Raw genomic sequence first — 27,936 nt, 5'->3', positions numbered from 1 at the left:
AGTAACATAACTCCCAGCCGTGTAAAACCTTTCTTGTACTTTAACAGTTCAAAGGTTTATTAGTCCTTATATTCTTAAATTAAGAACTTAACAGAACAAGTAAAAATATACTCTGTTATTTGGGCAGACGGGCATTTGATGCCTAGCCACCATAGCATCTACTATCCAGATAAGAGTTACTTATCACTCTGGAGCCCCTATTATGCTCTACTGATGGGAACCAATATATATATATATGGTCAGCTTAAACATATATTGCAATATGTGGAACTAACATTCCCTGTTTGTAATATAGAACAGTACTTGGTATAGCATTAATTATGTGTTTGGAGAGTGCAGATTATCCCTGTTTTCTTGTCTATACAATATTGGCAACCCCCTCTTGCACCCCAGTCTGTACATGATGAGTGCAGAGGATCTATGTCTGTTTTTGTTTATACAATGTAAGTCCCATGACTCTTGCACCCCATTCTTTACATTAATTCATTTCAACTTGTGTCAGGTGAGTCCCAGGTCTCCCATGGCTGCTAGTGCTTGGGAAAGTCTTGCCTTTAAAATCGGTGTGCAGGTAAGCCTTAAGCCCAGATAAAATAGTATAGCATTTGATCATGTTAGGACTGGACAGAATGGGAAGACTTTGGTGTGAGTTGGTCAGCTTAAACATATATTGCAATATGTGGAACTAACATTCCCTGTTTGTAATATAGAACAGTACTTGGTATAGCATTAATTATGTGTTTGGAGAGTGCAGATTATCCCTGTTTTCTTGTCTATACAATATTGGCAACCCCCTCTTGCACCCCAGTCTGTACATGATGAGTGCAGAGGATCTATGTCTGTTTTTGTTTATACAATGTAAGTCCCATGACTCTTGCACCCCATTCTTTACATTAATTCATTTCAACTTGTGTCAGGTGAGTCCCAGGTCTCCCATGGCTGCTAGTGCTTGGGAAAGTCTTGCCTTTAAAAGCGGTGTGCAGGTAAGCCTTAAGCCCAGATAAAATAGTATAGCATTTGATCATGTTAGGACTGGACAGAATGGGAAGACTTTGGTGTGAGTTGGTCAGCTTAAACATATATTGCAATATGTGGAACTAACATTCCCTGTTTTTAATATAGAACAGTACTTGGTATAGCATTAATTATGTGTTTGGAGAGTGCAGAGTATCCCTGTTTTCTTATATATATATATATATATATATATATATATATATATATATATTGTAGAAATCACCAAATAAAGACTCATTGTTCCAGGTATTCTGAAGAAGTAGCTGTTATATTTGCAGCATAAAGCAGCTTATCACAAACACAAATAATCCGTGGCTTCCTGGCACACTATCTTAGCCCACAGTCCCTGACTATCGTCCGGCTACTTGCCAGCACCGGAAGCCCCGCCCACCAGATCCCACTATGTATATATATATATATACATACAAGTTAACCCATGCATGATACTCATGCATTCTAGTCAAATCAAGCTACTTAAGGTGTTAAGGTTCTTGTCATGCATTTGGGCCATAGCCCAGGCCTCCTCAGGGGAAGAGCGTTACTTCCCGACGTAAGCGCCCTTTTTTAACTTGGTTTTGTCCACATGTCACCACCTCATCATTCTTCTCCATCACCTCATCCTTCATTTTCATCGCCACATCTATCCAGATGTCTATCCAGACACAGGGATCTCTCTCAGCGGTCCTGAGTATCACACTCCTCTCACTCTGTCACCCCCGGCAACCACCAACCACTCCCCACTGTCACCCCCGGCAACCACCAACCACTCCCAACTGTCACTTCTCCTTCAAGAAATATATATATATATTTTTTTAAATCTTTATAAACACTTTTAACAATTAACAAATTAAATTAACAAATTAAAAACTTCTTAGTATACCAAATTTCAGCCCTTTCTGAATTTTTTTTCCCACACACACTAAGAATTTAGTAGGTCAGTGTATAACTCCGCCCAGCAGGTGGCGCTGCAGCTTGGTTTTATTTTTTCCACACACAGACAGACTAACACACGCCACTAGACATTTATATTATATATATATATATATATATATATATATATATATATATATATTTATTTATTTATATATGGTACTTTTGATAAGTATCCTGAGGTGGCGATACTGTGATACCTGATAAAAGACCTATTTCCGGTGAACACGGCGGCTTTTGACAGACACAGAGTTTAATAAATCTGCCCCTTAATCTTAAAACAACTGTCAATATGATACTCTGTACAGAAAAGTGTCTGTGAATAAAATGTGAATAATGTAAATATATATTAGATATATAATATTGTTTGTTAAGATATTTTGTCCTTGACACCTACTTTAACTTTGAAAACAATTTACAGGCCATCATACAACTTCTCAAGCTTTGAACATTGACTCATAGGACATTCCTACTGACTACCATGTGACTCAGCCATTAGCTGTCTTTCTCAGACTGTTCTCTGAGTTACAACTAGAGCAGAGGTATGCAACCTGTGTCTCTTCAGCTGTTGTTGAGCTACACGTCCTGGAATGCTCTGACAATCAGCTACATGGGGTCTGCTTGAACTTAGTTCCACAACAACTGGGCAGCCACAGGCTGATTACCTTTCTGTTTTAAAGTGTGGAGAGCTGGCAGGTTCCAATGATACGTTTATTTTTCTGTATATAACACTTGTATAAGGTCAGTTTATAAACCACCACTCTGCTAACAGCAGGTACCCACTGCCATTGCATTTACATTTTTTTTAAAGCAATATACATTTTCACTCACATTTTATTAGCATTTGGGGGCCAGTTGTAGTTCACTGTAAGCTTCTGTAATGCTTTTACCCTTGGTAAATGCATATGGATAGAGCAAGATCTGGTCTTAAAAATGCAATGCACCCCAACACTAGTAAAATTGCTAAGTAATTAGAATATATGATCCATTGTCACCCAATTTTACAATAGTTGTAGTAGCATAATTAAACACTAGTAACACAAACGTCATTGGGTATGGGACCGTAGATTGCACAGCACAAGCAGCTGCTTAGCAAGACCTATGGGTAAATTTATCAAGCTGCGGGTTCGAAAAAGTGGAGATGTTGCCTATAGCAACCAATCAGATTCTATTTATCATTTATTTAGTACATTCTACAAAATGACAGCTAGAATCAACACTTTTTCAACCCGCAGCTTGATAAACGTATGTCCAATTCCATGTTTTGCAATTGTATTTAAGATGTGATATGATTATGTCCTACTATTCTATTAATTTTGTCTTTTTCATCAATGTTTTAAACTATACACAGATTATACAGTACAAGGCACTTTATGACACAAAGCTATGACTTCCAATTACTTTTTATTTTAACTTCTACACCTACATTAAACCTGTTCCTGCCACACTGGAAAATGTGTGTCATTCATTTGGCTTATTAATATATGCACCTGCATCCACTGACAGGTTTTATACTGAAGCAATAAATGTATGCATCAAAAAATATAAATTATAATAGCAGACACACATACACACACTTTCAAATGGACGTCTATTCATGAGTTCCAGTAACTGATAATTTAATAAATAATCCTAACATCCAAGTCTAACACAGTTGAGGCCAAACAACAATACTGTAATTAACTAAAAAGACACCCTTTTATCAAAACTGTTAAAGTCAAAAGTCTACACAATAAACAAGTGTCATTAATAGAGTTCAAAGGTTTGAATGTTAAGAAATTGTAAAAAAAAAATGTAATGTAAGCCCCATTAATACAGTGCTCTATCTGGACCAGTTCCAGACCACTCCAATCTCCCTTATAATGCCATGTGCACCACTTGGGGTAACATCACAAGGGCCTATTTTGGTTTTTCATTACTGTGCTGGACACTCAGACGAGGATGCGTAAAGGTTGATTTTGATGTTTCACTACACTCATAATATTACCTTGCAAAGCATTATGACTAGGTCGTTCTACATGCTTCAAAATGCGTATAATCTGCTCTGAGATTTTCCTTGTCCTCATAAAATGCATCACTATGATTATATTAGTTGTTCTAACTTGGTATAATAAGCCAAACTACAGCAAATTTGCCTGCATTTTGGACCTCCCCTCTTCTATATCCTGAAGATGAGGTCCAATCACGCAGCATGGGTGGGACCATGAGGATGCAATCCGCATTGAATTTCGTCATCAAGGCCCAGCCACTTCCCAGAAAATCTCTGGAGTCTCTTTGACATTCTGAGAGCGCAGGCAAGTGTCCTCTACAGTGTTTAGTAATACCATAAATATCAATTAAGAGTTACATTACAAAGTGAGTACAAAGGCCCGGGTAATTTTCTGTTAGAACACAGTAGAACAGCATTCTGACACATATTGCACGCATGGTTGATACACTGGAATTAAGTGAGCTTGCTCTGACCCGACAGGGATATTGTCAGACAGCATGGCACTCATGCACACTTAACTCACGGCTTGCTATCCACTTTAGGCAGGGAGTCACGAAAATCTTCTGATGCCTGAAACTCTCCCTCCTCCCTGCATAACTCTGAACGCAGGGGAAAATCATCTGAACGCTGCAAGCAAAACATGGGAGACTGTGTCTTTTGGGATTGTGCAATCCAGGATCCAGACCATTACAATCCCTAAAGCAGTCAGCAACCATGAATGGGGAATTATTATTATTATTATTAGTATTTATTTATAGGGCGCCACTAGGTATCCGTAGCGCCGTACACAGACAGACAGAAACGCGGTACAGGGTGAGACAGCACGGAACAGTTAACAAAAAGCACAGTAACTCGGAAGCTCAAAGTACAGCTTATTACTTATTGGTATGGAAATTGGTGGGAGGGGATATTTAAGATGGCATTGGTTTGGGGGAAAGGGAGGTTGACAAATGAATTGCATGAGGAGAGAATGAACCAAAGGATGGTAGTTGTAAAGAAGGGTGAGAAATAAATTAGGAGAGACATGGAAGTTAAATGAAGGGAGGGAGAGTAAGAAATGAACAACCATGGACAGGTAGGGAAAGAAAAGCAATACAGATTGTGGGAGGATCGAATGAGTGTAGGTTTTGAAATGGACTACAACAGAGAGGGAAAGTGGGGAATTAATTGCATGGACGGTAAACCACAGTTGAGTGGGTGTGTAGGGGTAGGACATTAATCAAATAGTAGACGGAGGTGAGAAATGAATTACAGGAGGGTTAGAGAGAGTGTGACATTAATTACCAGTGAAAGGGAGGGTTGGAAATGAATTGCAGATTGGGTGGGGGAAAATGAACTACATGCAGTGAGAAAATAAATGAATTACAGAGTAGAGGAAGGGTGGGATATAAATTACAGGGAGCGTGAGGTTTGTAAGCCCCACTGTCCCAAACAGCCAGAAATTTATCCCAACTGTGGGGACAGTGGTACGGTAGACTGGAGTGGTCTGGATGTGATCTAGTACTTGTTAAGTGCTAATCTGGCTCACTCTAGACCGACCATGACCCCAGCATGGTATGACCAAGCCTCCTACGTATATTTTTTGTCCTTATGAAGTATGCATAGGAGTTCCACTTCTTTTTTAAATATAAAGTAGCACTATATAAGGGCGCTAAATGCTCCGGTTAACCATCTGTTAGAATGAGGTGTTGACCAATACAAAGGGCTAGATTTACTAAGCTGCGGGTTTGAAAAAGTGGGGATGTTGCCTATAGCAACCAATCAGATTCTAGCTTTCATTTATTTAGTACCTTCTACAAAATGATAACTAGAATCTGATTGGTTGCTATAGGCAACATCCCCACTTTTTCAAACCCGCAGCTTAGTAAATCTAGCCCAAAGTGTCTGTTAGAAAAAGCTATTTTCACTTTTACAATTAAGACACATCAACATGTGTATCTAGTTATATAGCAAATATAGGAAATAATAACAGAAGGTAAAAGTGTACCTGTTTCATTATCAGAAACACTGACAATAATCACATTGATAACTTGAGGGACCTGAAACCCATCTTCAGTAGAATCAGTTGGCGATACACTTGTGGTGTCATCACAGGGTTCTTTACTTTGTGCTTCTGTACTTCCACTTGTGATATACTCTGAATCAATTTCTCCTTCTGCTTTTTTACTTGTCATATCATATTCAGTTGTGGCTTTTATAGGAGAAACAGATTCTCCAATCACGATTGTTCCTTTACTAGTTTCATCACCAGGTTCCACGTCAATCAAAACTGGTCTTTGAGTAGTTATGGCTGGGGGTAGTAATGTTGTATGTACATCTACAATCTCTTTTGGGGTCACAGTTGCATCTCCTGTACTCACTCTTTTCTCAGTCACTGAAGATAATGGAGCTTCAGTTACTTGTTGTTCTTCACTTATGCCTGAACCTTCAATGACTTCTTTGGCTGTAGCTGTGGCTGGTAGTGTGGCAGTGGGAATTTCTGGTGAAAATTGCACAGAATCTGTCACAGACTCCTGAGGACTGGATGGAAGCTCGGTTGTTGCTACTGATATCTCTATATCAACTACCGATTTTTCTTCTACCTCTGCTGATCCTTCAATTTCTAAGTCTGTAACAGACTTTTTGGTTTCGGAAGTGTCACCCAATACAGAACTGATGGTAATGGGAGGTGCTGGGGTTTCCTCTTTGGGAGAAGATATATCTACAATGGAATGACTCACAAAGTCTTGAACATGTGGAGCAATAGTTGTTCCTTGCTCCTGTTCCTCAGTCACATCTACAGTTGGCATCTCAGTCTCAGCAACATATTTAAATGCCACTTGTGAAGTAACACTGTCTGTTTCATCTTCACCAAGTGTCACAGTAGGGATAGCAGTAATTGCAACTTCTGCCCTTTCTGTAACATCTTGGACTCCGTCGGTTACAGTTGGTGTGATTTCTGCTTCCTGGTCTACTCCACTTCCTTCAGAAACCAAATCTATTGATTGAGTTGAAACTAAGACTTCTTTTGTAACTGATATTTCTGTGTAAGTCTCAGATGGTCTAGGAGAAATTGGATATGATTCTGTGCTCTCTGCTGGCTTGGGTTGTGCTGATATCTTGGCTGTCTCGCTTTCTTGTGCAGATGCTGTTTCAGTTAATACAGTTGTAATATCTTTTACTTTCTCAAAATCTTCAGGTACTACAGTGATATCTTCTGATGTTTTATCGAAATATGCTTGTGTACTTAAATCTTTTGGAGCCAATGAAAATGGTTTGTCTGTTTGAACCAAAGCAGTCACTGTAGACTGAATGTCTTCTTGAAGCATTCCCGAGCCCTCTGTTTTATCAAATGGGTAAAGAGTAGATGCCAAAACGTCTCCAGTTACTATATCTTTCAATTGGGATGGTGATGTTGTTGTCTTATCAGTGTCATCAACTGATTTTTCAGGTACAACTGGTATGGAAGTAGATGATGGTATTTCAGGATCCACAGACACCACAATCTCTTCTTTAGGTAGATCGGTGGTTAAACTCTGCTCAGTGGCAATTAAAACCACATTATCTGAAGTTTCAGAAGTCAATGATTGTTCTTCTCCAGCTATACTGGTGGGATCTAAGTGTTGCTTTGACTCTGTGACAGTTTCCACAGCTTTATCTGCAGAAGTGGCTTCCTCATATGCTGCTGTGATCTCATCTGGTAAAGACGGGCTACTGGTGTCCAGAGCAGGTTTGAATACTGTGAATACATCCAATACAGGCTGTTTACTTGAAGCCACTGCTTGTGGTGTGAATGATTCCCTCGTAGTCACACTAGCCTGTTCTAAACCTGATCTTGATACACTGTAAGACTCAGGAGTGCTAGAAGGCATTGGAGCCGATGTACTATGAAGTTCATCTTCATCTTGAGTAATGTCATGTGGAATAATAACTGTTGGAATAATTTCTTCACTTTTAGCTTCCATAGTTTCTTTGGGAGATTGAGAACTTTGATATAATACCTCTTTTGTCAATGTGACAGAACTGAATGTTTCCAGCAACTCTTTTTCTGGTTGGAGTGTTGCTACTTGAGAATCAGTTGAGATTTCTGTTGTTATTACATAGCTTGTTTCAGTGTAATGTTCAGATGGTACTTGACCATCTTTTAAATCATCACTTGGTCGAGTACTTTTAGTTTCAGTAATTTCCTCTGCGTAAGGGCTCAGTGAAGGTACCACTGTGTCTCTGGTCCCTAAATGTTCAACAGTAAAAGGAGGTTGAGAAATATCTTGGGCAGTGACCTTTGAAGTTGAACTTATGTCTTTGTCCTGCTGAGTGCCAATGTCTTCTGAAATGGTAGTCACAGGAGCCGCTGTAGTTGGTTCTTGTACTAATAATCGTGACAAGCTTTCTAAATCTGTTGAGGACTCTGTTGGTTGGGTGCTGGCCTCCTGCACCGCACTCTCTTGTACAGCACTCTCTTGTACAGCAGACTGCACAGCGGTTTCTTTTACAGATGGCTGAGTCGTAGGTAGACTAGGCTTTGGGGTGACCTTCAGCGGTTGTACTTCCAGCTTTTTTATGGAACTTTGAGTAACAGCTTCTGTTGGTAGTATCAGTCTGACAGAAACAGATTCCGTAATATTTTTTTTATCTGCAAAGAAAAAACAAAATGTAATTAAAAGCAAATCAAAATTATACTGTTTATTGTGTATTATTTTTCCAGTCATATATTGCTATTTAAAGAAAAAAAAAATTGGAAAATGTTACAATAAATGTAAAATAAAATCACATTTTATTATGTTGTTTCAGTAGCTTGTAAAGGCCTCCTGCCAAAATATTACTCAAAAAATATACAATATTCAATGGTTTCCTTATTCTCAGGAGTTATTGCCAAACAATTATACTTTTATACAGCATTTCTTAGTTTTAAACAGTAATTTCCTGTTCTTGTAAATTTTCTCAAATCATGTGGTAAATACCTGTGCTGCTTAAAGATAGACTTATTTTGTTTCTGCTTCTATCTCTGTTAGGTGATTTTTTTTTTTTAATGCACAATAAAGTAGTTATACCATAAATGTTGTGGATGTTATTTCAGGTTTCAGCTTAACATACAATCCGAATGCAGTATATTTGTAAAGAAAATACTACTTTAATGTACACTCAGCAAGCGTGCAATTAGGTTTTGGAATGGCAAGTTTTAAAAAGTGCAGAAGCTCACTTTTAGAGATGAGTGAAATTTTAAAAACTGTTTTGTGGATTATTTGGCCTCGTTTCACATTTAGGCATGGAATTCTACAAATTTCTTTGGTCGATTTAGGCCTTAAGTGTTCTGCTACAAAATTTGATTAATGCAAAATGCCACCGAAACTTTACTCGTCTCTGCTGTCATAGTATATCCTATATAAATAATCTGTATGCTGATCACCCCCAGTTAGTATGCAACTGGGTAATGATATATATCTCTATCATAACCCCATATATGTCTACTCTCCCGGAATATTGCAGAAGTTCACCAATCACAGCATTACACAGCAAGGGGCGGGGTCATAGTGTGTGTTTGTGTCTAATCCTGTTCTATATCAGCTGTTTTTACAGTCTAGGCCTCCAGATTTAGAATATGATATAGAAGAGGGTGGAGGAGTGAAGAAAAGGAGTTCTGCCTGGTAACAGGTCTTTAAAACTCTACAATTCAGCTGGTTACTAATAGCTACTTGTCAATAGATTTAAATCACCTTCCAACAATACAATCAAAAGGGAAACATTGACAATACCACAACATCCTAGAGCTTTCATAAAGACAGTTTATAGGGACTATAATTTCCTTTTACAAATTATTTATTTGAATATCAATCTCCATGCCCATGGTCATGAGACTACATTCTTCTAAATATTGTCTCATCTCACAAAATTGCTGTCTCCACTGTAGGTGACTTACAAAGAGCGCTGGATAAGCTCTGTAGAACACTTTGGTTTTGTAACAGGGAGCTACGTGGTCAGCACAATTCAAGGTGCTTGCTTACTTTCCGCTCTCTAGAGATGCCTTCACAAGGAGACTAGAAGTGTGCCTTAATGTGCGGACAGGCAGGAAAATATCAAGAAGTAATAGTGTAAACACCACATTGAAGTTCAACCTAAGGTCTTTATTACATGTGTCTCTTTTGTGTGTGAAGCGTTTTATACCTTTATTTGGAGTGTGCCTATAAAACCCTGTATTCACCAAAGTCCCCTAAAGGCGCAAAATGCATCCCATTTAAAGTATAACAAGAACTGATGACTGCCGATGAGCTGATGCACAATTCAAATCCATTTGTGAAGTGAAAATCGCCATGTTACCATCTGCCATAAAAAACACTCACTTGCCATCCTATTATCTTATTTCAATAATCTTGCCCTTAAAAAATCAAATGTCATTTCTTTAGAGCTCCACAAAACTAGGAGCACCAGTGCGGCTAACCTTTACTTAGTAGGGAGTAGGGAGAGTGAGGACTTTCCAGTCCTCACTCGCCCAACTCCTCCATTTAACTTGCTCCACAAACACATGCATTTTGGTGGAAATCTAGGCATACTGGTTTATAGCCAACTCTCCCTGAATGTCAGGGAGACTCCCTGAAATAGGAGTGATCTCCCTCACTCCCTGAAGAGTCTGGCATTCTCCCTGATGCTGAGCCAGTACAAGACGTGGTTGGCTTCGTCATCTGTGGCATGATGACACAGTTCAGAAATTGTGTCCTATGTCCATGTTTTGATGCCTATGAAGGTGGCAATTTTCATGGAGACCAAGATTTAATCAATGACTGACAGGTAAGACAACATGACTTAATGGAGACAGAAATATAAAATCCACTTCAGTTTCTAGAGATTCATTAGCTGCTTTTCTTTAACGCATAGTTGCCTACTCTCCTAGAATGTCCGGAAGACTCCCGCATTTCTGGGAGACCTCCCGGGAAAGCAGAGCAACCTCCCGGTTCTTATCCCCGCAATAGATAAGTGGCAGGGGGGGCTTAATGCCGCAAATATTGCGTCATCTTAGCCCCACCCCCTGCTGTAATTGGTCAAAATTGTGACAGCCGTTTAGGGGGCTGGACCAAAATGATGCAATTCATCAAGCCCACCTCCCCCGGGATCTCCCTGAAGCCAACGAGGAAAAGTTGGCAAGTATGGTTTATATGGATGACACAGCGGGAGCAAAGCTGATTTTGTGCCCTGCCTCACCTGTTTTGCACTACTTAATTGGCTGCCACTGTTTGTTTAAAATAGGTACCCTTAATTAATGAACAGTTTAATGGAACCCGTTGTCTCTTGGCTGATAGTTTCTCAGACATCTTTAATGCTCCCCATAAATAATGACTGTTCTGTTAAACCTACACTGCTAATCACCATGCACCTATTTAATCACTGTCTCCCTGCTGAAATCCCGATGTGAATGATGTCATCCAATCATTACACTGCTGTAAAATATGTGGGTGTATCACAATAACTAAAGCAAGATTTGTCATATAGAAAGAGAATCCAGTTTACTACTGTAAACTGTAGATAAATGGTCATCTATGACTGAAAGCTGACATTTTAATCTCTTTTTTTAGATCCTTAGAAAAACCAATATTCATGACTCAATAATATAAAAAAAACAATGTTTTAAGGCTGGGCGGGACTAAATTCCTTTTATGTGAGCTTAGTTGGGATATATTCTTAATAATAGGAAAAATCACAAAAGATATCTTTAAATTATTTTCAGGTGCTGAGATAAATGAACATATGCTACCTGCGTCAGGCAGGTCTTACATCTCCATGTCAGACAGGAAGTGATTTGGCTGAAGAATTTAAGCAACACTAAAGGTTAAGAGACATCTATTGGTTTCTCTGTGTGAAGTTGCACAACATTTTTTTTTTAAGTTTGAGGGAAATTAATTACAATTTTGTTCCAAGCATATTTTTGCAATAAGGCAATAATGGTTTCCTTATGTCATCATAATCATCATTTATTTATATAGCGCCACTGATTCCGCAGCGCTGTACAGAGAACTCATTCACATCAGTCCCTGCCCCATTGGAGCTTAAAGTCTAAATTCCCTAATACAGACACACACAGACAGAGACTAGGGTCAATTTTGATAGCAGCCAATTAACCTACTAGTATGTTTTTGGAGTATGTGGAAAATATATATGTAAAGAAGAAAAGCTAGCCTTAGCTTTGTATGACTACATTTAGAGACCCCCAGGCTTGCAGTATTTTCATGAATCTGTTGCACTGCACTTATTTAAATGATTTTAATTATTTAAATTTCAATTATTTAAGTTTACTTGCAAATACTTCTCAATTTTCCCAGAGCAGTGCTGGTTTTTGGCATCCAAAAGGGGTGTGACCTCACCCAGAATGAGCATGGATCAGACCTTGTTTAGGCATATGGGATACTTTTTGCAGATTTTCTAAATGGGCTGTATGTCATGCTAATGAAAAACAAACACTTCTATGAGGTGATTGAACCAGTGAGTTAGTTTGATCACCATTTATGATGTCAGGATGGGATCAGATTTTTCTCCTATAAGCTTAAATTTACAATTGCCTGACATGGAAATATGTTTTGCCTTCATCTGTATCAATGCAATTAGATGCAATTTATGAAAAGTGATGAACCCTTTACTCTCCATTCATTATAATGGCAATGCATTATTTGGGTGTAGGTTGTATTTTTGCAGAGGTGAAATATAGTTTTTCACCCTGATTGGGATTTTATATTCATGCAATTTGTAAATGACCCTTTTACTCTTACTTACATACGGCAGATTGGATATGGAAAAGTACTTCACATGGCATAATAATATCAATGTACTCTTGATATTGCTTAAATTATCCTAGCATATAACTTATGACTTGGAAAAAGAGAAGCCCTTGAAAACTGTGTGTATTAGTTTCTGTAACTAATATTTCAGCTGAACAGAATTTCAAACACTAAAATTAAAGGTCATAGGGAGTCATTTATTCATCAAGGGAGGAGTAGAGGATTTTTACTGTTAACAGCTGCAAAAGGTGACATCATCTTGTTAACATCTGGATCACAGGCCTTAAGTATAGCTTGTGTAAATTATAGTATGAAATTGTGTTTTTATGCCATTGTTCTATCTATGCATTGAACTATTAACAAAAATACAAACTTTCAATTTTCAAGCTGGAAATATATATATTTTATCTGTTAATTACATTGTCTGAAAACCAGTGAGCTCTATACTAACATTTTAGTAATCTGACATGTTTGAGATCAAAAAGCATCCGATAAAGTGTGAAAAGAAATTAGGTCAACTTTGGAACTACAGACAATGGAAACATGGAATAAACTCTTTGATCCTGTATGTCATTGGCATGTGTTAAGCTATTATAGTTTGTTTGCATGCCCAGCATTGAAAGAGTTCACAAGTTTTCTCCATTATGCCATTAATGAAGAATTAGTTGGCCCATAGTTTTAGACGTCTGATTGGAAATAATGATAGCAAGAGGCGGTGTGAAGACTGGTTCAAATTTTAGACACAGTTCATTGTGAGTAGTTTGATTATTATTTTCATCATCATACAACATATCAGTATAAATAAACTCCTAGGGGAATTAATTGGCTTTGGAACTGATTAGTTCTTGTGTAGCTGGTTTAAGAGGTAAATTTGCTCTTTTCTCCTGGGCCAATGATAGATAGATAGATAGATATGTGATAGATAGATATGTGATAGATAGATAGATAGATAGATAGATAGATAGATAGATAGATAGATAGATAGATAGATATGTGAGAGATAGATAGATAGATAGATAGATAAATAGATATGTGAGAGATAGATAGATAGATAGATAGATAGATAGATAGATAGATATGTGAGACATAGATAGATAGATAGATAGATAGATAGATAGATATGTGAGAGATAGATAGATATGTGATAGATAGATAGATAGATAGATAGATAGATAGATAGATAGATAGATAGATAGATATGCGATACATAGATAGATATATAGATAGATGAGAATGAGATAGATAGATAGATAGATAAATAGATAAATAGATAGATGACAATGAGATAGATAGACAGATATGTGATAGATATAGATAGATATGAGATAGATAGATGAGAATGAGATAGATAGATAGAAAGATAGATACGTGATAGATAGATAGATAGATAGATATGCGATACATAGATAGATAGAAAGATAAATAGATAGATGACAATGAGATAGATAGATAGATAGATAGAGAGATATGTGATATATATAGATAGATATGTGATATATATGAGATATATATGAGATATATAGATGAGAATGAGATAGATAGATAGATAGATAGATAGATAGATAGATATGTGATAGATATGTGATAGATATAGATAGATATGTGATAGATAGATATGAGATAGATAAATATGAGATAGATAGATAGATAGATATGTGATAGATATGTGATAGATATAGACAGATATGTGATAGATATATATGAGATAGATAGATATAAGATAGATAGATAGATAGATAGATATGAGATAGATGAGAATGAGATAGATAAATATATATGCAATAGATAGATAGATAGATAGATGAGAATGAGAAATATAGATTGATAGATATGAGATAGATAGATAGATAGATAGATAGATAGATAGATAGATAGATAGATAGATAGATAGATAGATAAATATAGATAGATATGAGATAGATAGATAGATAGATAGATAGATAGATAGATAGATAGATAGATAGATAGATATGTGATAGAGATAGATAGATAGATAGATAGATAGATAGATAGATAGATAGATAGATAGATAGATAGATATGAATGAATAGATAGATGAGAATGAGATACATATGCGTTTTTAAAATAAAAGAACTGTATTAATATGTGCAGAGAACAATCTTAAAGCCTGCTATGGTTTATTTATGTTTGTCTTTAACTTACCCTGTATGCAGTATGCATCATATTTCTCTTTTGGCTGGGGGAAGAATGTTTGATTGCTAAACCGATATTTAGTCCGCACTCCAAGGAGTCCACCTCCACACTGGGGTCTCGCCAAAGACACAGGATAACGTACACTGCCATCCGCCAGCCAGCCATAATCACATTGGTCAAAGCCTTTCCTCCACGCGGAATACAAATCTCCAACCGTCGCCAGGGCTGCGTTCCTTTTCTCACACTCTTTTTTAGCCTCATCAAATGTCAACTTTTTGGGAACAGACAGGTGGAATAGGTCACCTGAAGAAAAAATGGAATTAATGAAATTGTCATTCTCGCTACTATACAAATTTACCAAAATATTTATTGTAATTTGCACTGCAAACTTACAAGATCTTTTAATTAAAAGCACTTGGAAGATGAGCTGTGTTACACATGCTGGCTGAATAATATACTGTGCTTGTCTGAGACTAGTTATGGACACTCTCAGAATTGTATTTTATGTAAGAACCACAGTGTACAATTTACCAAAATATGGATTTCCATTTCATATTTATTATTATTATTATTATTATTATTATTATTATTATTATTATTATCATTAATTTATAATAATAATAATAATAATAATAAATATCAAATGGAAATCCATATTTTGGTAAATTGTATCAATTGGACTAGGATCGATGACACAGAGCAAAGGCTGTTTCTTAGGGTAATGTAAAAATCTTAGCAAAGCAGCTCAACAACCAAAACCTATCCTTTTCTTTTGCTTGCTATGCTGCCTCAGTCACAGCTTTAATCACCGAATAAACCACTGCCTCTAAGCAGTTCTGAAACCACCATCCCACCACACAAACAGCAACAATGAGGTTTTTTTGCTTCTGAGGGATTTTCTCCAGGAACTGCTGGTAACTGTGACTGGGGCGCTCATGTGTAAATACCAGGTTACACCTTCATTTTCTGAAATAAGATTCAGACAAAAAGAAGAAGTAGAAAAAAATGCAATGATTAAAGAATCCGCTCTAGTAACGCTCAATTCTTACTTTTATTAAGGGTCTTGGTGGCATTATTCTGCCTCTGTAAAACAAGGATTTGCCTCCTCTAAATCCAGTTTTAATGGATTAACTTGGAGGTGTCAGCCATTCACTGCCTCTGAAGCAATAGGCAATAAGACTTGTGAAGACTTTGAGCTATTTAGCATCATTAGTGTTTTTGTTTTTTATTTTTGTACTGAACAATGCTATTGTGATTGTTCTAAAGTTGCCAATGACCTGATATTAATCAGTGTGTCATTGAAGTGTCACTACGATACAATGTTTTAATATAATATGTAAACTGAAAAAACATATATTTTGCAATGCTTTGCCAATTGTCAAAAAACTGTAGAAAATAATGAATTTCCCTTGTCCTAAGGTACCTATGAGAAGTTCAGTGATTACATGCACTGGCAGCTGCACATTTGCTTTAGAGACTGGATCAAATTTCAGTTTTAGCAAATTGGACAAGTCACCGTGTTTCCCAGTTCAGAGGCACCAACATTAGATTGTAAGCTTGAATGGCCTGGGAAACTGGGCCTAAAATGTGTGCATCGTGCTGCATAAACAGTATATTCACAATAAAATAAATAATATTTTTGTATGTTGGGGGGGGGGGTAATTGTTATCATAGTGTTATATATGATATAGCGGTATTATCTAGGTTCTCCAGGCACAGCAATGGCAACAGTAGCTTACAAAACAGAAAAAGGAGTATCACTTTTTAAAAAAGAATCTCCTAGAAACAGCAACACTCTTCTTTAAAGGGGAAGTTTACATTTGCAGAATTCCACTTCTTTCTATCCTTTCCACCAACCCTAAGTATCATGCAGATGTGCATCCTCCCCCGGGACTCTACCTGTTACCTGAAGGCAGGAGTACTGTTACTGCGGACTCTGGGAGCTCACAAAGCGAGGAGAGGGGATTGCTCAATGCCCTTTCCACAGAGCTCAAAAGAAACATGGGCCGACGTCATGTCCTCGCACTGTGAGATCACAGAGCAACCAGTTTCTTGCTGCTCCCTACTTCTAGGTAACCGAGGGTCACAGAGAAGTTACCACCCTAATTTCTATATGGAGGGTAGATGAAAATAAACGGGGGCTATATAAAAAAAAAGAGAACTCCCCATTTAAATCATGAAAGTGCTTTATGATGGTTGTCACTACCGAGTTTAGTTTAGTAATTGGTAATCAGTGCTAGTGGGCATCAGTGTATGACCTGAAGTAAGCTAGACATAAAATAGTAATAAGCTGGCAACATAAGCAGCAATTACAACAATGATCTTGTCTAAATGACCCAATATTGCTCTCTGTGTGGCCCGATACAAGATTTATACCCAGTAATAATTGAAATGATCAGATCATTATCGGGCAAGTTCATAAATGTGGTCAGAAAATTGCTCTTGGTCTGTGTGTGTGGTCTACTTCCAACCGTTTAAACAGGCCCTGATGTGTTCTGCAAGCAGTCCAGCTCTCGGGCCAATGTGGCCACCCACGTGTATGTCAGAACTAGAATCTCAACCTGACACTCTGCACACATTTAGTAAATGATGTTGCAGCCCAGGTACATTTCCTTATATTAACCACATATAATGCTTTGTGGTTTTTACTTCCTGTATGAAGAACTTAAGTATACTGTGGCTGTGATGTCATCTCATATCTGATGACTGTTGCAGGTTGTAATTCAATAACCAGGCATGATTCTTAATATATAACATTGTACTAAAAACTGATTATTAGGAGGTTATTAAATCACATATACACAGACTTTGATATTGGTTAGTTATGACTTCCTGGATATCAGTAAAAGAAAAAGTGAAGAAAAAAAACCCCACAAATGTTTTCATAGCTGGAGCTGTGAGTAACTGGGCGAAATCAGCCTGGTACAATAAAGTGCGGAGCACACATGCAATGGAACCTCACGTTGTAACTCTGTCATTGCAGTCCAGAAAATGGAAACCATGACAGTGTTTATGTTACAGACAATAATGCCGTGTGTGTTAACCTTGGCAGCCTTTTCCATCCAGGTTGAAGTCAGCGCTCAAAGAATTGACAGGATTTTCCTGTTCTGTGTATATGCACTATAGAATTGAAAGAAAAACACCTGACTATTTAAGGTTTCTTTTTTATGGCTGTGAAATACCACAGACTAGACTTATGAGCCAGGCTCTCTGCTCCAGACAAAGGCTGATTCACAATCATCTCTCTGGAAAGCTCTAGACGCTGTCTTATTAGCCTGTTCTTCAAAAGTCTGTCAAACCTTAAGCTCTTGGAGTTACATTTTACTTTCATGTTTCCTTATTAATATTATCCCACCTGTTTAGGTTGCCACTTTATTTATCCCCAAGCATATATGCATGCATTTTATGATGCCAGGAGAAAATGAAGTAGACGGCTTGCAAAATGTTACATGCCGTACAGTTTAGAATTTCAGTACTAGTTTCCAGGCAGTTTCTACCTTCCTCTGTTCATGCTTATGACTAGAGATCAGATACATTTTCAAATATGTTCTATTCTCTTCATCCCACAATTGGCTGTGAATTTTTATGGCAGATTTTAGCCTTACGTGTTCCCATTTCTAGCCCAACCATGCCATATAGGAAAATAATTTGACCGTTGTCGTCCTAGCTCTAGTCATAGACTATAAGTTCCGTGAAATGCGAATGTACACAGACACGGAATGGAAAAGCAAAAGTGGGATTCAATGATTGTACCTCCGGAACGTCACACCTCTGCCTGTTCCAACGCAACACTTGATTCACTTGCCACTTCACCCTAATGTCACTCACTTCTGCTTATGATCACTTTTGCGGTATGCGGGCGAATTCCGATACCTTTAGTAATGAGGGTATTCTTTAGAGTAGAGCTGAGTGACGTGTATTTGGACCTATTTGGATTCCCAGAATCTGTTTCTGGAACCCCCATATTGTCAGATATGCATTACATTCTATTGCATAGCCTTTTTGGGGTTCCCAGAACAATATAACCGGATACTATTAATCTCAGCTATACATAGGTTGAGTTAGACTGTATCTTAGCAGTAATTCTGTACATGGCAGCAAAAGTGTGTTTACTGTCACTATTATTTGCGAAGTGACCAATACAGGAAAGCTGCTTTCTCTGGCTCTTTTATGAGGGCCTTGTTTTCAGACCATCATTTAGGTGCCCATGCAGAAGAACTCCCATATGTGCTTTTGCAGGACAATCCTAGTGTTGCCGCAGAAAATATTTAACTCATAGTGGTTATTTAATTAGCTGAATTATATTTGTTGTTCTCCGCTTCAAATATGTAAGCCCTAACATAGAGCATAAGTCTGATCATACCTTTCTATCTTGCACAGGGACACCAGCACTACTGTTATATACACAGTAAATGAGTGACAGCCCAGGATCATAAAGCAGCCACACACAGGCCAGTCCTGCCACTTGGTGTGAGCACCTGGTGACAAGATTAATGTCCAATTTGACAAAACATAGAGGTGGCACAGTTAGATAATGCAGAGTGATTGTTGTCTGTTCGTGTGGTCATGATACCTGCTCACACTGGCCGTTAGGGGCCATCAGCATTAAGCTTCCAAATCCATTTACAAAACAAAGCAAGCAATTGAATCTCCCCCTAAGTGTTGACCTCAAACATCCTTATAATTGCATGCACCGCTCAGAAGAGGTCTCCACGCTGCTCTTTTGAAGCTTCTGGGGGATCTCGGGCCTCAGCCGGGAGAGTGGCCCTGTCATTGCCCTCAGCTCTGGAGCCGCCATCCCCCCTGCACCTTCTATTGTCACACTTGCGCACAGCAGCCATTTCTGCAGATCATGTAAATCTCACTATAAAGGAAAATGCCCATGGTCCAGTAAGTCACCTCCAGGTAGCCCACTATGACCCCGGCCCGGGGGGCCAGTGCCCTCCAGCCCAGCCAGCCCCTGATGCCAGAGCTCGACTATTTTCTCTAATTCCTCACCGCTCCCAGGAGAACACAAGTCTTTCACATACAGGTGCAGGCTGGGCTGGGGGGCAGGCGGGCATCTGCCCCCCAGGCCAGTCCCATAGCGTGCTACCTTGGACTAGGTCACTGGGCCACTTGCATTTTTTTTTCTTTAAAATTAGACTTCTGAGTCAAATCTTGCCAACGAGCTAAAATTTGCCAGCCCTCCCCTGTTCACATACCCCAGAGCAGTCAGAGTATTTCTCTAATGGCCTGGGAATATTTTAGGTAAAGGCACGCTGCACGGGTCTTTGAGGAGCTAAAAGAATACATCTGATCTCCAGTGAATCCACTCAGAGCATGGGTTACATGCAAAGGCTACATTCTACAGCAAGAGGAGCAGCTGCAACCTTTTCCATAATTAGAATGTTAAATCAGTACTCTAAAATTTTGAAAGAAAAAATTTGACTCAATCCATAACAGCCTCAACCATGTTTGCTTATAAAAGTAGAAAAGCTATTCCCAATTTTGCAAATCTACGTACATTTGGAGATTGAATTCTAGGAAAATAAGTACTGAAAATTAAACATGCCCAGCAGCAAAAACAGGATAGTCCTTGGAAACCTGAGGCACATGGGAGACCTATCATATTAATAATAGATGTATTAATTTAGACAAAGCTATTTAGTAGGTGGTTGTTTAAAGAGTACAGCACATCCAGCTTTTAGCTGTCAAATATAATATAAACTTCAATTTCTTTCTGCCAGTTTCCCAAGATCCTTTTTTATTGTAGTTTTAGTTAGCTTTTACCTGTAAAACCTTACTTGACCTCCTGCAATAGTTTACAAGAATCTATTTTTAAACAATGTACTGTAATTTCTGCCAGTATTAAATGTTACAATGATTCCCATTGCCAGTAAGTAATAATGTGTTAATATCAACTTAGGGGGAATTCAATTGGACGCGATGCGTCTCCTGAACATTCTGCGTCAGAGATTTCACTAAAATCTCTGCTCATTTTGAGTGATTTCTCTGCCATCGTGGCCGGCAATGTGCGTGGCACACATCAAGGTCATGTCCGACAGCACATTGCCAGTCACTGAAATCCCCCCTTAAAATCGTAAAGGAGAACACCTTTCACCTGAAGACATCTCCTACTTCCAGCTAAATGATTCCTTGTCAACTGTCTCTATGGCACAGGTAACAGCTCCACTCCCTTTCTCAATATTTAGTGAATAATTGTCCCTGCTGCTAAATACAAAACAGTAATAAAGATAGTTGCCAATAATTTCCAATAGCTTCCAAATACACTTTAAGCCGCTGAGCTAGTACATTACTGTGCTTCATGCTCTACACCGTCTTGGCGGACTGTGGGGCACTGCAATCCCCATCATGTCATGTATATTGTATTTGTACATAGCATAAGGACAGTTGACAGCAATGTATAAAACAGCTGGTTCTGTCTCCATAGAGATGGTTGTCACATACTTAGCTGGAAGTAAGAGAAATCTGCAGTTGTTTAGATTTCCCCTTTAAGAGGAACATATACCGAATTTTACAGTTTCTTAATTAGTCATAGACATCCTGGAGTGACAGTGCATTGTGGAGGTAACAGAGTTGGAAAAGACTATTTAGGTTTGTTACTTTATATATCATGGGAGGAGGTACCGTCCCTTCCAATGGACAAACTGGTTATTATTGTACCAATGCCATAATGAAGAGCACTGGGGATCTGTGGGTAAGCAATGGGCAGATAATTCATTTTTGACTGTCCATTAAGAAGATTAGTTTAATAAAATCTACAAATGCAGCAATCAGAGGATACAGCAGCCCCCCATTAACTGAAAATGCTATATAAAGCAGCAAACCTGAATAGTGTTTTGTAACTTCACTACCTCCACATTCTGCTTTAATTGAGACCTAGCTAACCACATAACTATAGGGTTGGGTCAACTGTTGTTTTTCACTTAACATAAATGAAGTGCACTAAACTGCAAGGCTTCCTGACCTTCATATCACATTGGACTTTAAAATAACGCACACAATTTTAGAATCTCACCATCTAGGTCATCCATAAAACAGTATACATCATATTTCTCCTCTGCTGGACGCCTTCCGTAGGTTCGTATTCCTTCTTTACCCTTTTTGTCACCATAGCAGCCTGCTCTTGGGTTGCGGATTGGATATCTTGGCAAAAAAAACACATTATTTATACTTAGCAAATATCCACAGACTGTCATCAACGTGTCATTCCAATTTATGGTACTATACAACAATATGCAACTATGGGGCTTATAGTTCAGACCTACACAGCCCATCTGCTGATGACCTATAACTATAACAAACATGAGGTGTAAGTACGTTTGTTCAACTGGTAGAGCATCCTGTGAGCTGCTTAAAAACAGCTGGAAAATCCACCACTATCTTGGATCATAAAAAATAAAACAGGACAAGTACATACTTCTGCCCTGCTCTAGACAGCTAATTGTTATATTTAAAAAGCTTGGCTGTAACATATTGCAAAGACTGAAAACCTTGTGATGTACCATGCAGAAGAGGGTGGTTTAATTAATTTCTCAACTCCCTTACAATCACATCTTTAGTGCAGGGTGGATGGAACAGCACATTTAAAGCACTGGTTTATTTAAATATATCATCCAGTACACTAGTCATCCTACAGTGGTCAAATGACATTTGAACTTTAGTTAATACTCCCCTCTCACCTTTCATCAAACATATATTGCCACATTATATTATTCACATATGCATAATATGCAAATAATATAAACACAAAATTACAAATACATATAGCCATTGTACAATATATGTAAGCCCTCCCATAGAATTAACCATGTTATATATGCCCCCCCCCCATACAAGGTGCAATGTTTAAATCCAAAAACATGTCCTATATGCTTAGTGCAAAACAAATAGCACATTGTGCGCACAGGATAATAAAGTCTTTGGGCTCTCTTGAAAAGAAGGCATTGCCTTATTCTCCCAACCCCCTGAACCATAAGACCCATTACAGGACAAGGGTCTTCAGACCCCCCTAGCATGCGAGGCTATTGGAGACCCGGCTAGGGATCTGTCCCCCCAAAAAAGGGAAAGCCTTCAGAATATTAAGGAACATAAGAGCTTGAAGACCACAGCACCTTCAGTAGACTAGGAAGAGGGGCCCATAATGGTCCGAATTGCTACCCTAGCCAAAACAAAAGTGTGGCACACCAAAAATAAAACAAATGGGGGTCATATAGTGGGGTGTTTTAATAAATAAATAATGCCTATAAATGACCCAGCCTTTCAGTCAATTTTTATAAAAATTGTTCTAGGTCAAAAGGTCGGGTGCTTAAAAAAAACTAAAAATACCTATCAGTGTACATAAGCATCCACCTTCTACCATGTACTGCCAATCCTCTCCTGTTGATAGGATATTGTACAGGCACTTCTAGTTTTCAGCACCCTAACCTCCAGCCAGAGAACAAAGTGTTGCAGCCTCAGCTCCATAGGGTGTCTTTAAACCTCATGGGCGCAGGTAGATCTACACATGATGAGAGCCAAAAGGAAGATGTACCCCCTTTTTGTCATCTTATATTGTTTTACTAAAAGTACTTATCTTCCCATAGATCAGAGTCATGATACACCCAGCAATGAGTAATGATAGGGAAACTTTCGGGCAATGCCTCGGATGAAACTGATCTGGCTGCAGGTAGATGTTTAATGTCAGTAGAAGACATATAATGATCTAAATAACCCAGTAGATGGGGTTTGGCTCACATGGCTGTTATGTAAATGGAGTTTCCTTTCAGAGAGGCTCATTTCAATATTTTTCCCAGGGAGCATTTCCCAAAAGTCTCCATATTTCTTCTCATTGGTCTAATTTTATTATCTCTATGGCTCTTCCTATTGCTGTGTAGAACAACCTGTCATATGCTTATGAAGCTAAAGCAGGCTGAGATGGAAATGGCTACATGTTGTCTACACAGAGTGGAGGAAGAAATTTTCTATCAATTTACAAGTGACCACTACCTCATGAATATTGGTCACACCTCATGAATATTAGTCACACCTCATGAATATTGGTCACACCTCATGAATATTGGTCACACCTCGCAAATATTGGTCATGAATTGACTCAGCAATGTTACTGGTTCATAGATAATTGATAGTGTGCAAATCATGAATGTTGATTTAGCCCACAAAGTGACTGCCAGCAGTGTGCATGGGTTTTCTTTAAAGCAGTGCTGCTCAACATTTTTTATCTGGAACCTCAAGTTTCAGGGCACTGTTATTCTGAGGCTGGCCGTTCCCACTAACATATATTGAATATTTGACAGTAAGAAGGCCCCAACAACAGATTGTGAGACCCCATATGTGTCCCAACCTACAGGTTATAAACTTCTGCTTTAAAGTATACAGGGCTCACAAGAGGACACCGAACTATCCAATTATCATATGTTAACTCCTAATTCATATTAATAGAGGTATATGTATGCTTTATAAAAAAAACAATGAAAGTTCAGAAGTATTCACAATTACTAGGTGTTTACCTAACAGTTTGATCAGCCAGCCAACCAGCATCACACTGCTCAAACCCGTCTTCATAGGCAGCTCTCAGTTGTCCAGGGGTTGCGATTTTGGCACCATTATCTATGCAAGCCTTCTGGGCGCTTTCAAAATCTAAGATGTACTTGTCTACTGATGCTCGATAGTGAAACACGACTCCTACAAAATCAGGAAATCCACATACAGTTTAACATCACCTACAATTTGGTGGGTTCATTAGATTCAATACTTTAATGTTAATTATGCCAGTACTATGTGTCAAAGCTTAAACCCTGGCTGTATATGTAAAACGAGTTACTACCATGTGTAATCATTGCACAATATATTTATGTATATCACTTTTTATTAAAAGATTACCAGTGTTATATTGCTTCATGACTATATTCAATCCTCATGTACAGCCAAATAGACACAATGGGCCTGATTCAGAGTGGAAGCATAAGAAAGTGTATACATATGTATGTCGTATTCAGAGTTGAAGATATATCCAGATATATTATTTTTTTTATATTTGTTACAAGATGTTCGTCAAATTGTAATCTATGACTGAGCGACTACTAAAGTCTCAGTAAGTCTCTGCTAATTATTTGCAAACTTCTAATTACAAGCGGTTCACAAGTTTGGTAGGTTGGGTGTCCGTCATCATATCACCATCTGCTACTTACACCTGCCCTTGACAACCTGCATATAAAACCAGTTGTTCAGCCGTATCTGCCACTATGTCCCAGACTGAATCCGTACGCAATTTATTGAACACGGTCTTACTGCACATTGTCTACTTTAGAACCCCCTTATCTCCCCCATCATGCCACTTCAGGCATAACAAGTCGTTAAGTGCCAAGAAGATACTCTATGCAAATAGGTGTACGTTTCACTCTGATTCTGGCCCAATGTATCTACCATGAGTAATACATAAAAAAACAAGTAGTTAGTCGTACATGTGGGCAAAATTCTACATTTTTAACACGCTACAGCAAATTAATCTTGAGGCGCTAATTCTTCCAAAGCAACCAATCTTACCTGAAACATCCAAAGAAATGGTATCTTGAGTATCCTCGATGCCAAACAGTACCTCGCAACGGTACACACCAGCATCGCTGGCACGGAGTTTGACCATTGTTAATGATGCATCCCCAATGTCTTCTGGATGGCTGGGCACAGACACTCTACCCCGGTAATTTTGGCCAATTTTGATACCACCACTTTGAGCCACAAGAACTGTAGTTTCCTTTGGATCTTTTCCGTCTCGACTTTTTTCAATTTTTGTCCATTTTATCCTCAAAAATTCATTTGTAATGTTGTAACTCGGTGGTAACGTAGGTATTGTTGAGAAATAACAAGGCAATGTCACTCTTCCTGATAGGGATCCTTTAACAGGAGGACTTCTTTCCACTTTAACTGAAAGGACAAGGAAAAATATGTTATATATGTTCATTTATATACTATATAATACACAAATGTCATGAATCTATGTAAAATAACCCGTAAAATGTGTCCTTATGCTTGGAGTGTAGTGATGTCATCACTTATAAATGGAGAGAAGTTATATTTCCTAGAAATCACACTACAATGTTTGGAGAGTAGTGATGTACCTTGTGTCACATGACATTATATTAGAATCTATCTGTGATGGAATGTATAACAGTCAGTGAAGGTAAAAACACAGTTGGATCTATGGATCATCCAACTTGTATTGTTTCAAATTGAAACTTGTCTATTGTAAGTAATAATGTTATTATATATTTTGTAGATTAATATGGATATTAGAAGTCATATCAGAGTACAGTATATATTACAAAAGCAATACATATGATATTATATATTTATACCTGTATAATATAATACCCATGTGTATAAGGAATATATGTAAAATGTTCCATAATGGAATGCATAGATTTTCATTAAGGTAAAATTTAGTATACCATGATAAACTTATCATGGTATACTGGCACCTTCATCATCATGATCATCATCATCATCTATTTATTTATATAGCGCCACTAATTCCGCAGTGCTATACAGAACTCATTCACATCAGTCCCTGCCCCATTAGAGCTGACAATCTAAATCCCCTAACATACACAGACACAGACAGAGAGAGAGAGACTAGGGTCAATTTAATAGCAGCCAATTAGCCTACCAGTATGTTTTTGGAGTGTGGGAGGAAACCGGAGCACCCGGAGAAAACCCACGCAAACACAGGGAGAACATACAAACACCACACACCTTTGTATATTCAATGGACCGTTTCCCTGATTTTACACTCCGCTATCTACAACATATATCCAGCAAAGTTGCCAACTCTCCCAGAATGTACGGAAGACTCGCCCATTTTTAGTTGCCCTGGACTCCCAGGAGAGTGATGCAGCCTCCTGCATACCTCCCACTTCCCTAGTGATGTGGGTGGGGGCAGGACTTAGCACAACCAGCCACCCCTCAATACAGCCCCTTGCCCCCTGTGATGCCAATGATGACAAGTATGATATCCAGTGTTTTTTACTGTCATAATGCTCCAAAATAGCCTTTTGTTGTGTGTGTAGTATTACTGCATCCATTCTGTACAGCAACTCATTTCTTATAACTGAGATAGGTAGAAAACATTATAGTTGTAATTTGCAGAACTGGATTTGTTTGCTGAAGTAAAGCTGCGATAATAGTAGGTTTCTTTTTAACTCAAGTTAACATTGTACTGTACAAATGGAGTTTACATAGGAAATCCAAAATGTGCGGACTTTACATGCTGGAACAAACTGTTTTATACAACAAGCTGCCATGGTGAACTACAAATTGCTTTGCGGGCCTTGTTTCTTTTTCTTGACATTTTTAAATGTTTAGACTTTTCCCTCATTTTCCAACATTTTCCACCAATTTTTTTTTATTATGATTGGGTTATTATTTAGCATCCAGAGCATTTTTGGAACACACATACTGCTATATCGCAGCATGTGTGGCCGGCTTTAACTGATTGCTCTAAATCATCCACTGTACAAATAGCCCTTGGTCACAAACACTCAGAACAGGCATAAAAAAAAAAATCTCAACTTTTGCACTGTGTTGCACGTGCACTGCCCGTCTTAAATGAACCCCAGTATGTATGCACATAAAATCCTTTATACTGCATAAATCAAAAGAACGTGGTTCCATTATTTTACCACTTAGCTTCAACAAATTACATCATATTTGTCTGGAATGTATAGGAAGTAAGTAAGAGCTGCCAAGTGATTTGGATAATGGTTTAACTACTCTGCACAGTGTAAGCGAATGAAACAATAATCCTTATTGTCGTCTACCAAAATCTTTGTGAAAGTGATTTCCTTTATAGCCTCAGGACCCAGAGACGTCCTCAAGGAGAACAACGATACTACAAATAATTCAAGTGGACTTTCTATCCTCTTCCTGCTGAAACCTGTGACTACAAGACTTTTTATCAGTGTCTGCAAATATGTCCAGCTGCAGAGCTGCTATCCTTATGCGAACTCTACATAGCTTGTATGCTTTTTCCATACAAAAGAAAGTGCATATAGGTGACAGCAGCAGCAAAATTATATAACTCCAAATCTGACCTTCATTTCCTGATATACA

At 38.2% G+C, this 27,936-nt stretch overlaps 1 protein-coding gene across 1 annotated transcript in view; it reads right to left on the bottom strand.

The window, feature by feature from the left end:
* VCAN (versican) overlaps nucleotides 1-27,936 on the bottom strand; it is a 93,832-nt gene that overhangs the window by 40,339 nt on the left and 25,557 nt on the right. Inside the window, exons 3-7 of the mRNA XM_075180463.1 lie at nucleotides 25,375-25,752; nucleotides 24,339-24,513; nucleotides 21,848-21,975; nucleotides 14,836-15,129; nucleotides 5,919-8,543 (exon numbers count right to left, since the gene is read on the bottom strand). Coding sequence (XP_075036564.1) covers nucleotides 5,919-8,543; nucleotides 14,836-15,129; nucleotides 21,848-21,975; nucleotides 24,339-24,513; nucleotides 25,375-25,752 — 3,600 coding nt within the window. The remainder of the gene's footprint in view (nucleotides 1-5,918; nucleotides 8,544-14,835; nucleotides 15,130-21,847; nucleotides 21,976-24,338; nucleotides 24,514-25,374; nucleotides 25,753-27,936) is intronic.

This window comes from Mixophyes fleayi, chromosome 1, assembly GCF_038048845.1.
Source record: "Mixophyes fleayi isolate aMixFle1 chromosome 1, aMixFle1.hap1, whole genome shotgun sequence".
NCBI classification, from domain to species: domain Eukaryota; kingdom Metazoa; phylum Chordata; class Amphibia; order Anura; family Limnodynastidae; genus Mixophyes; species Mixophyes fleayi.
Note: the sequence above shows the minus strand (reverse complement) of the source record. Positions and strands in the feature narration are given on the sequence as shown.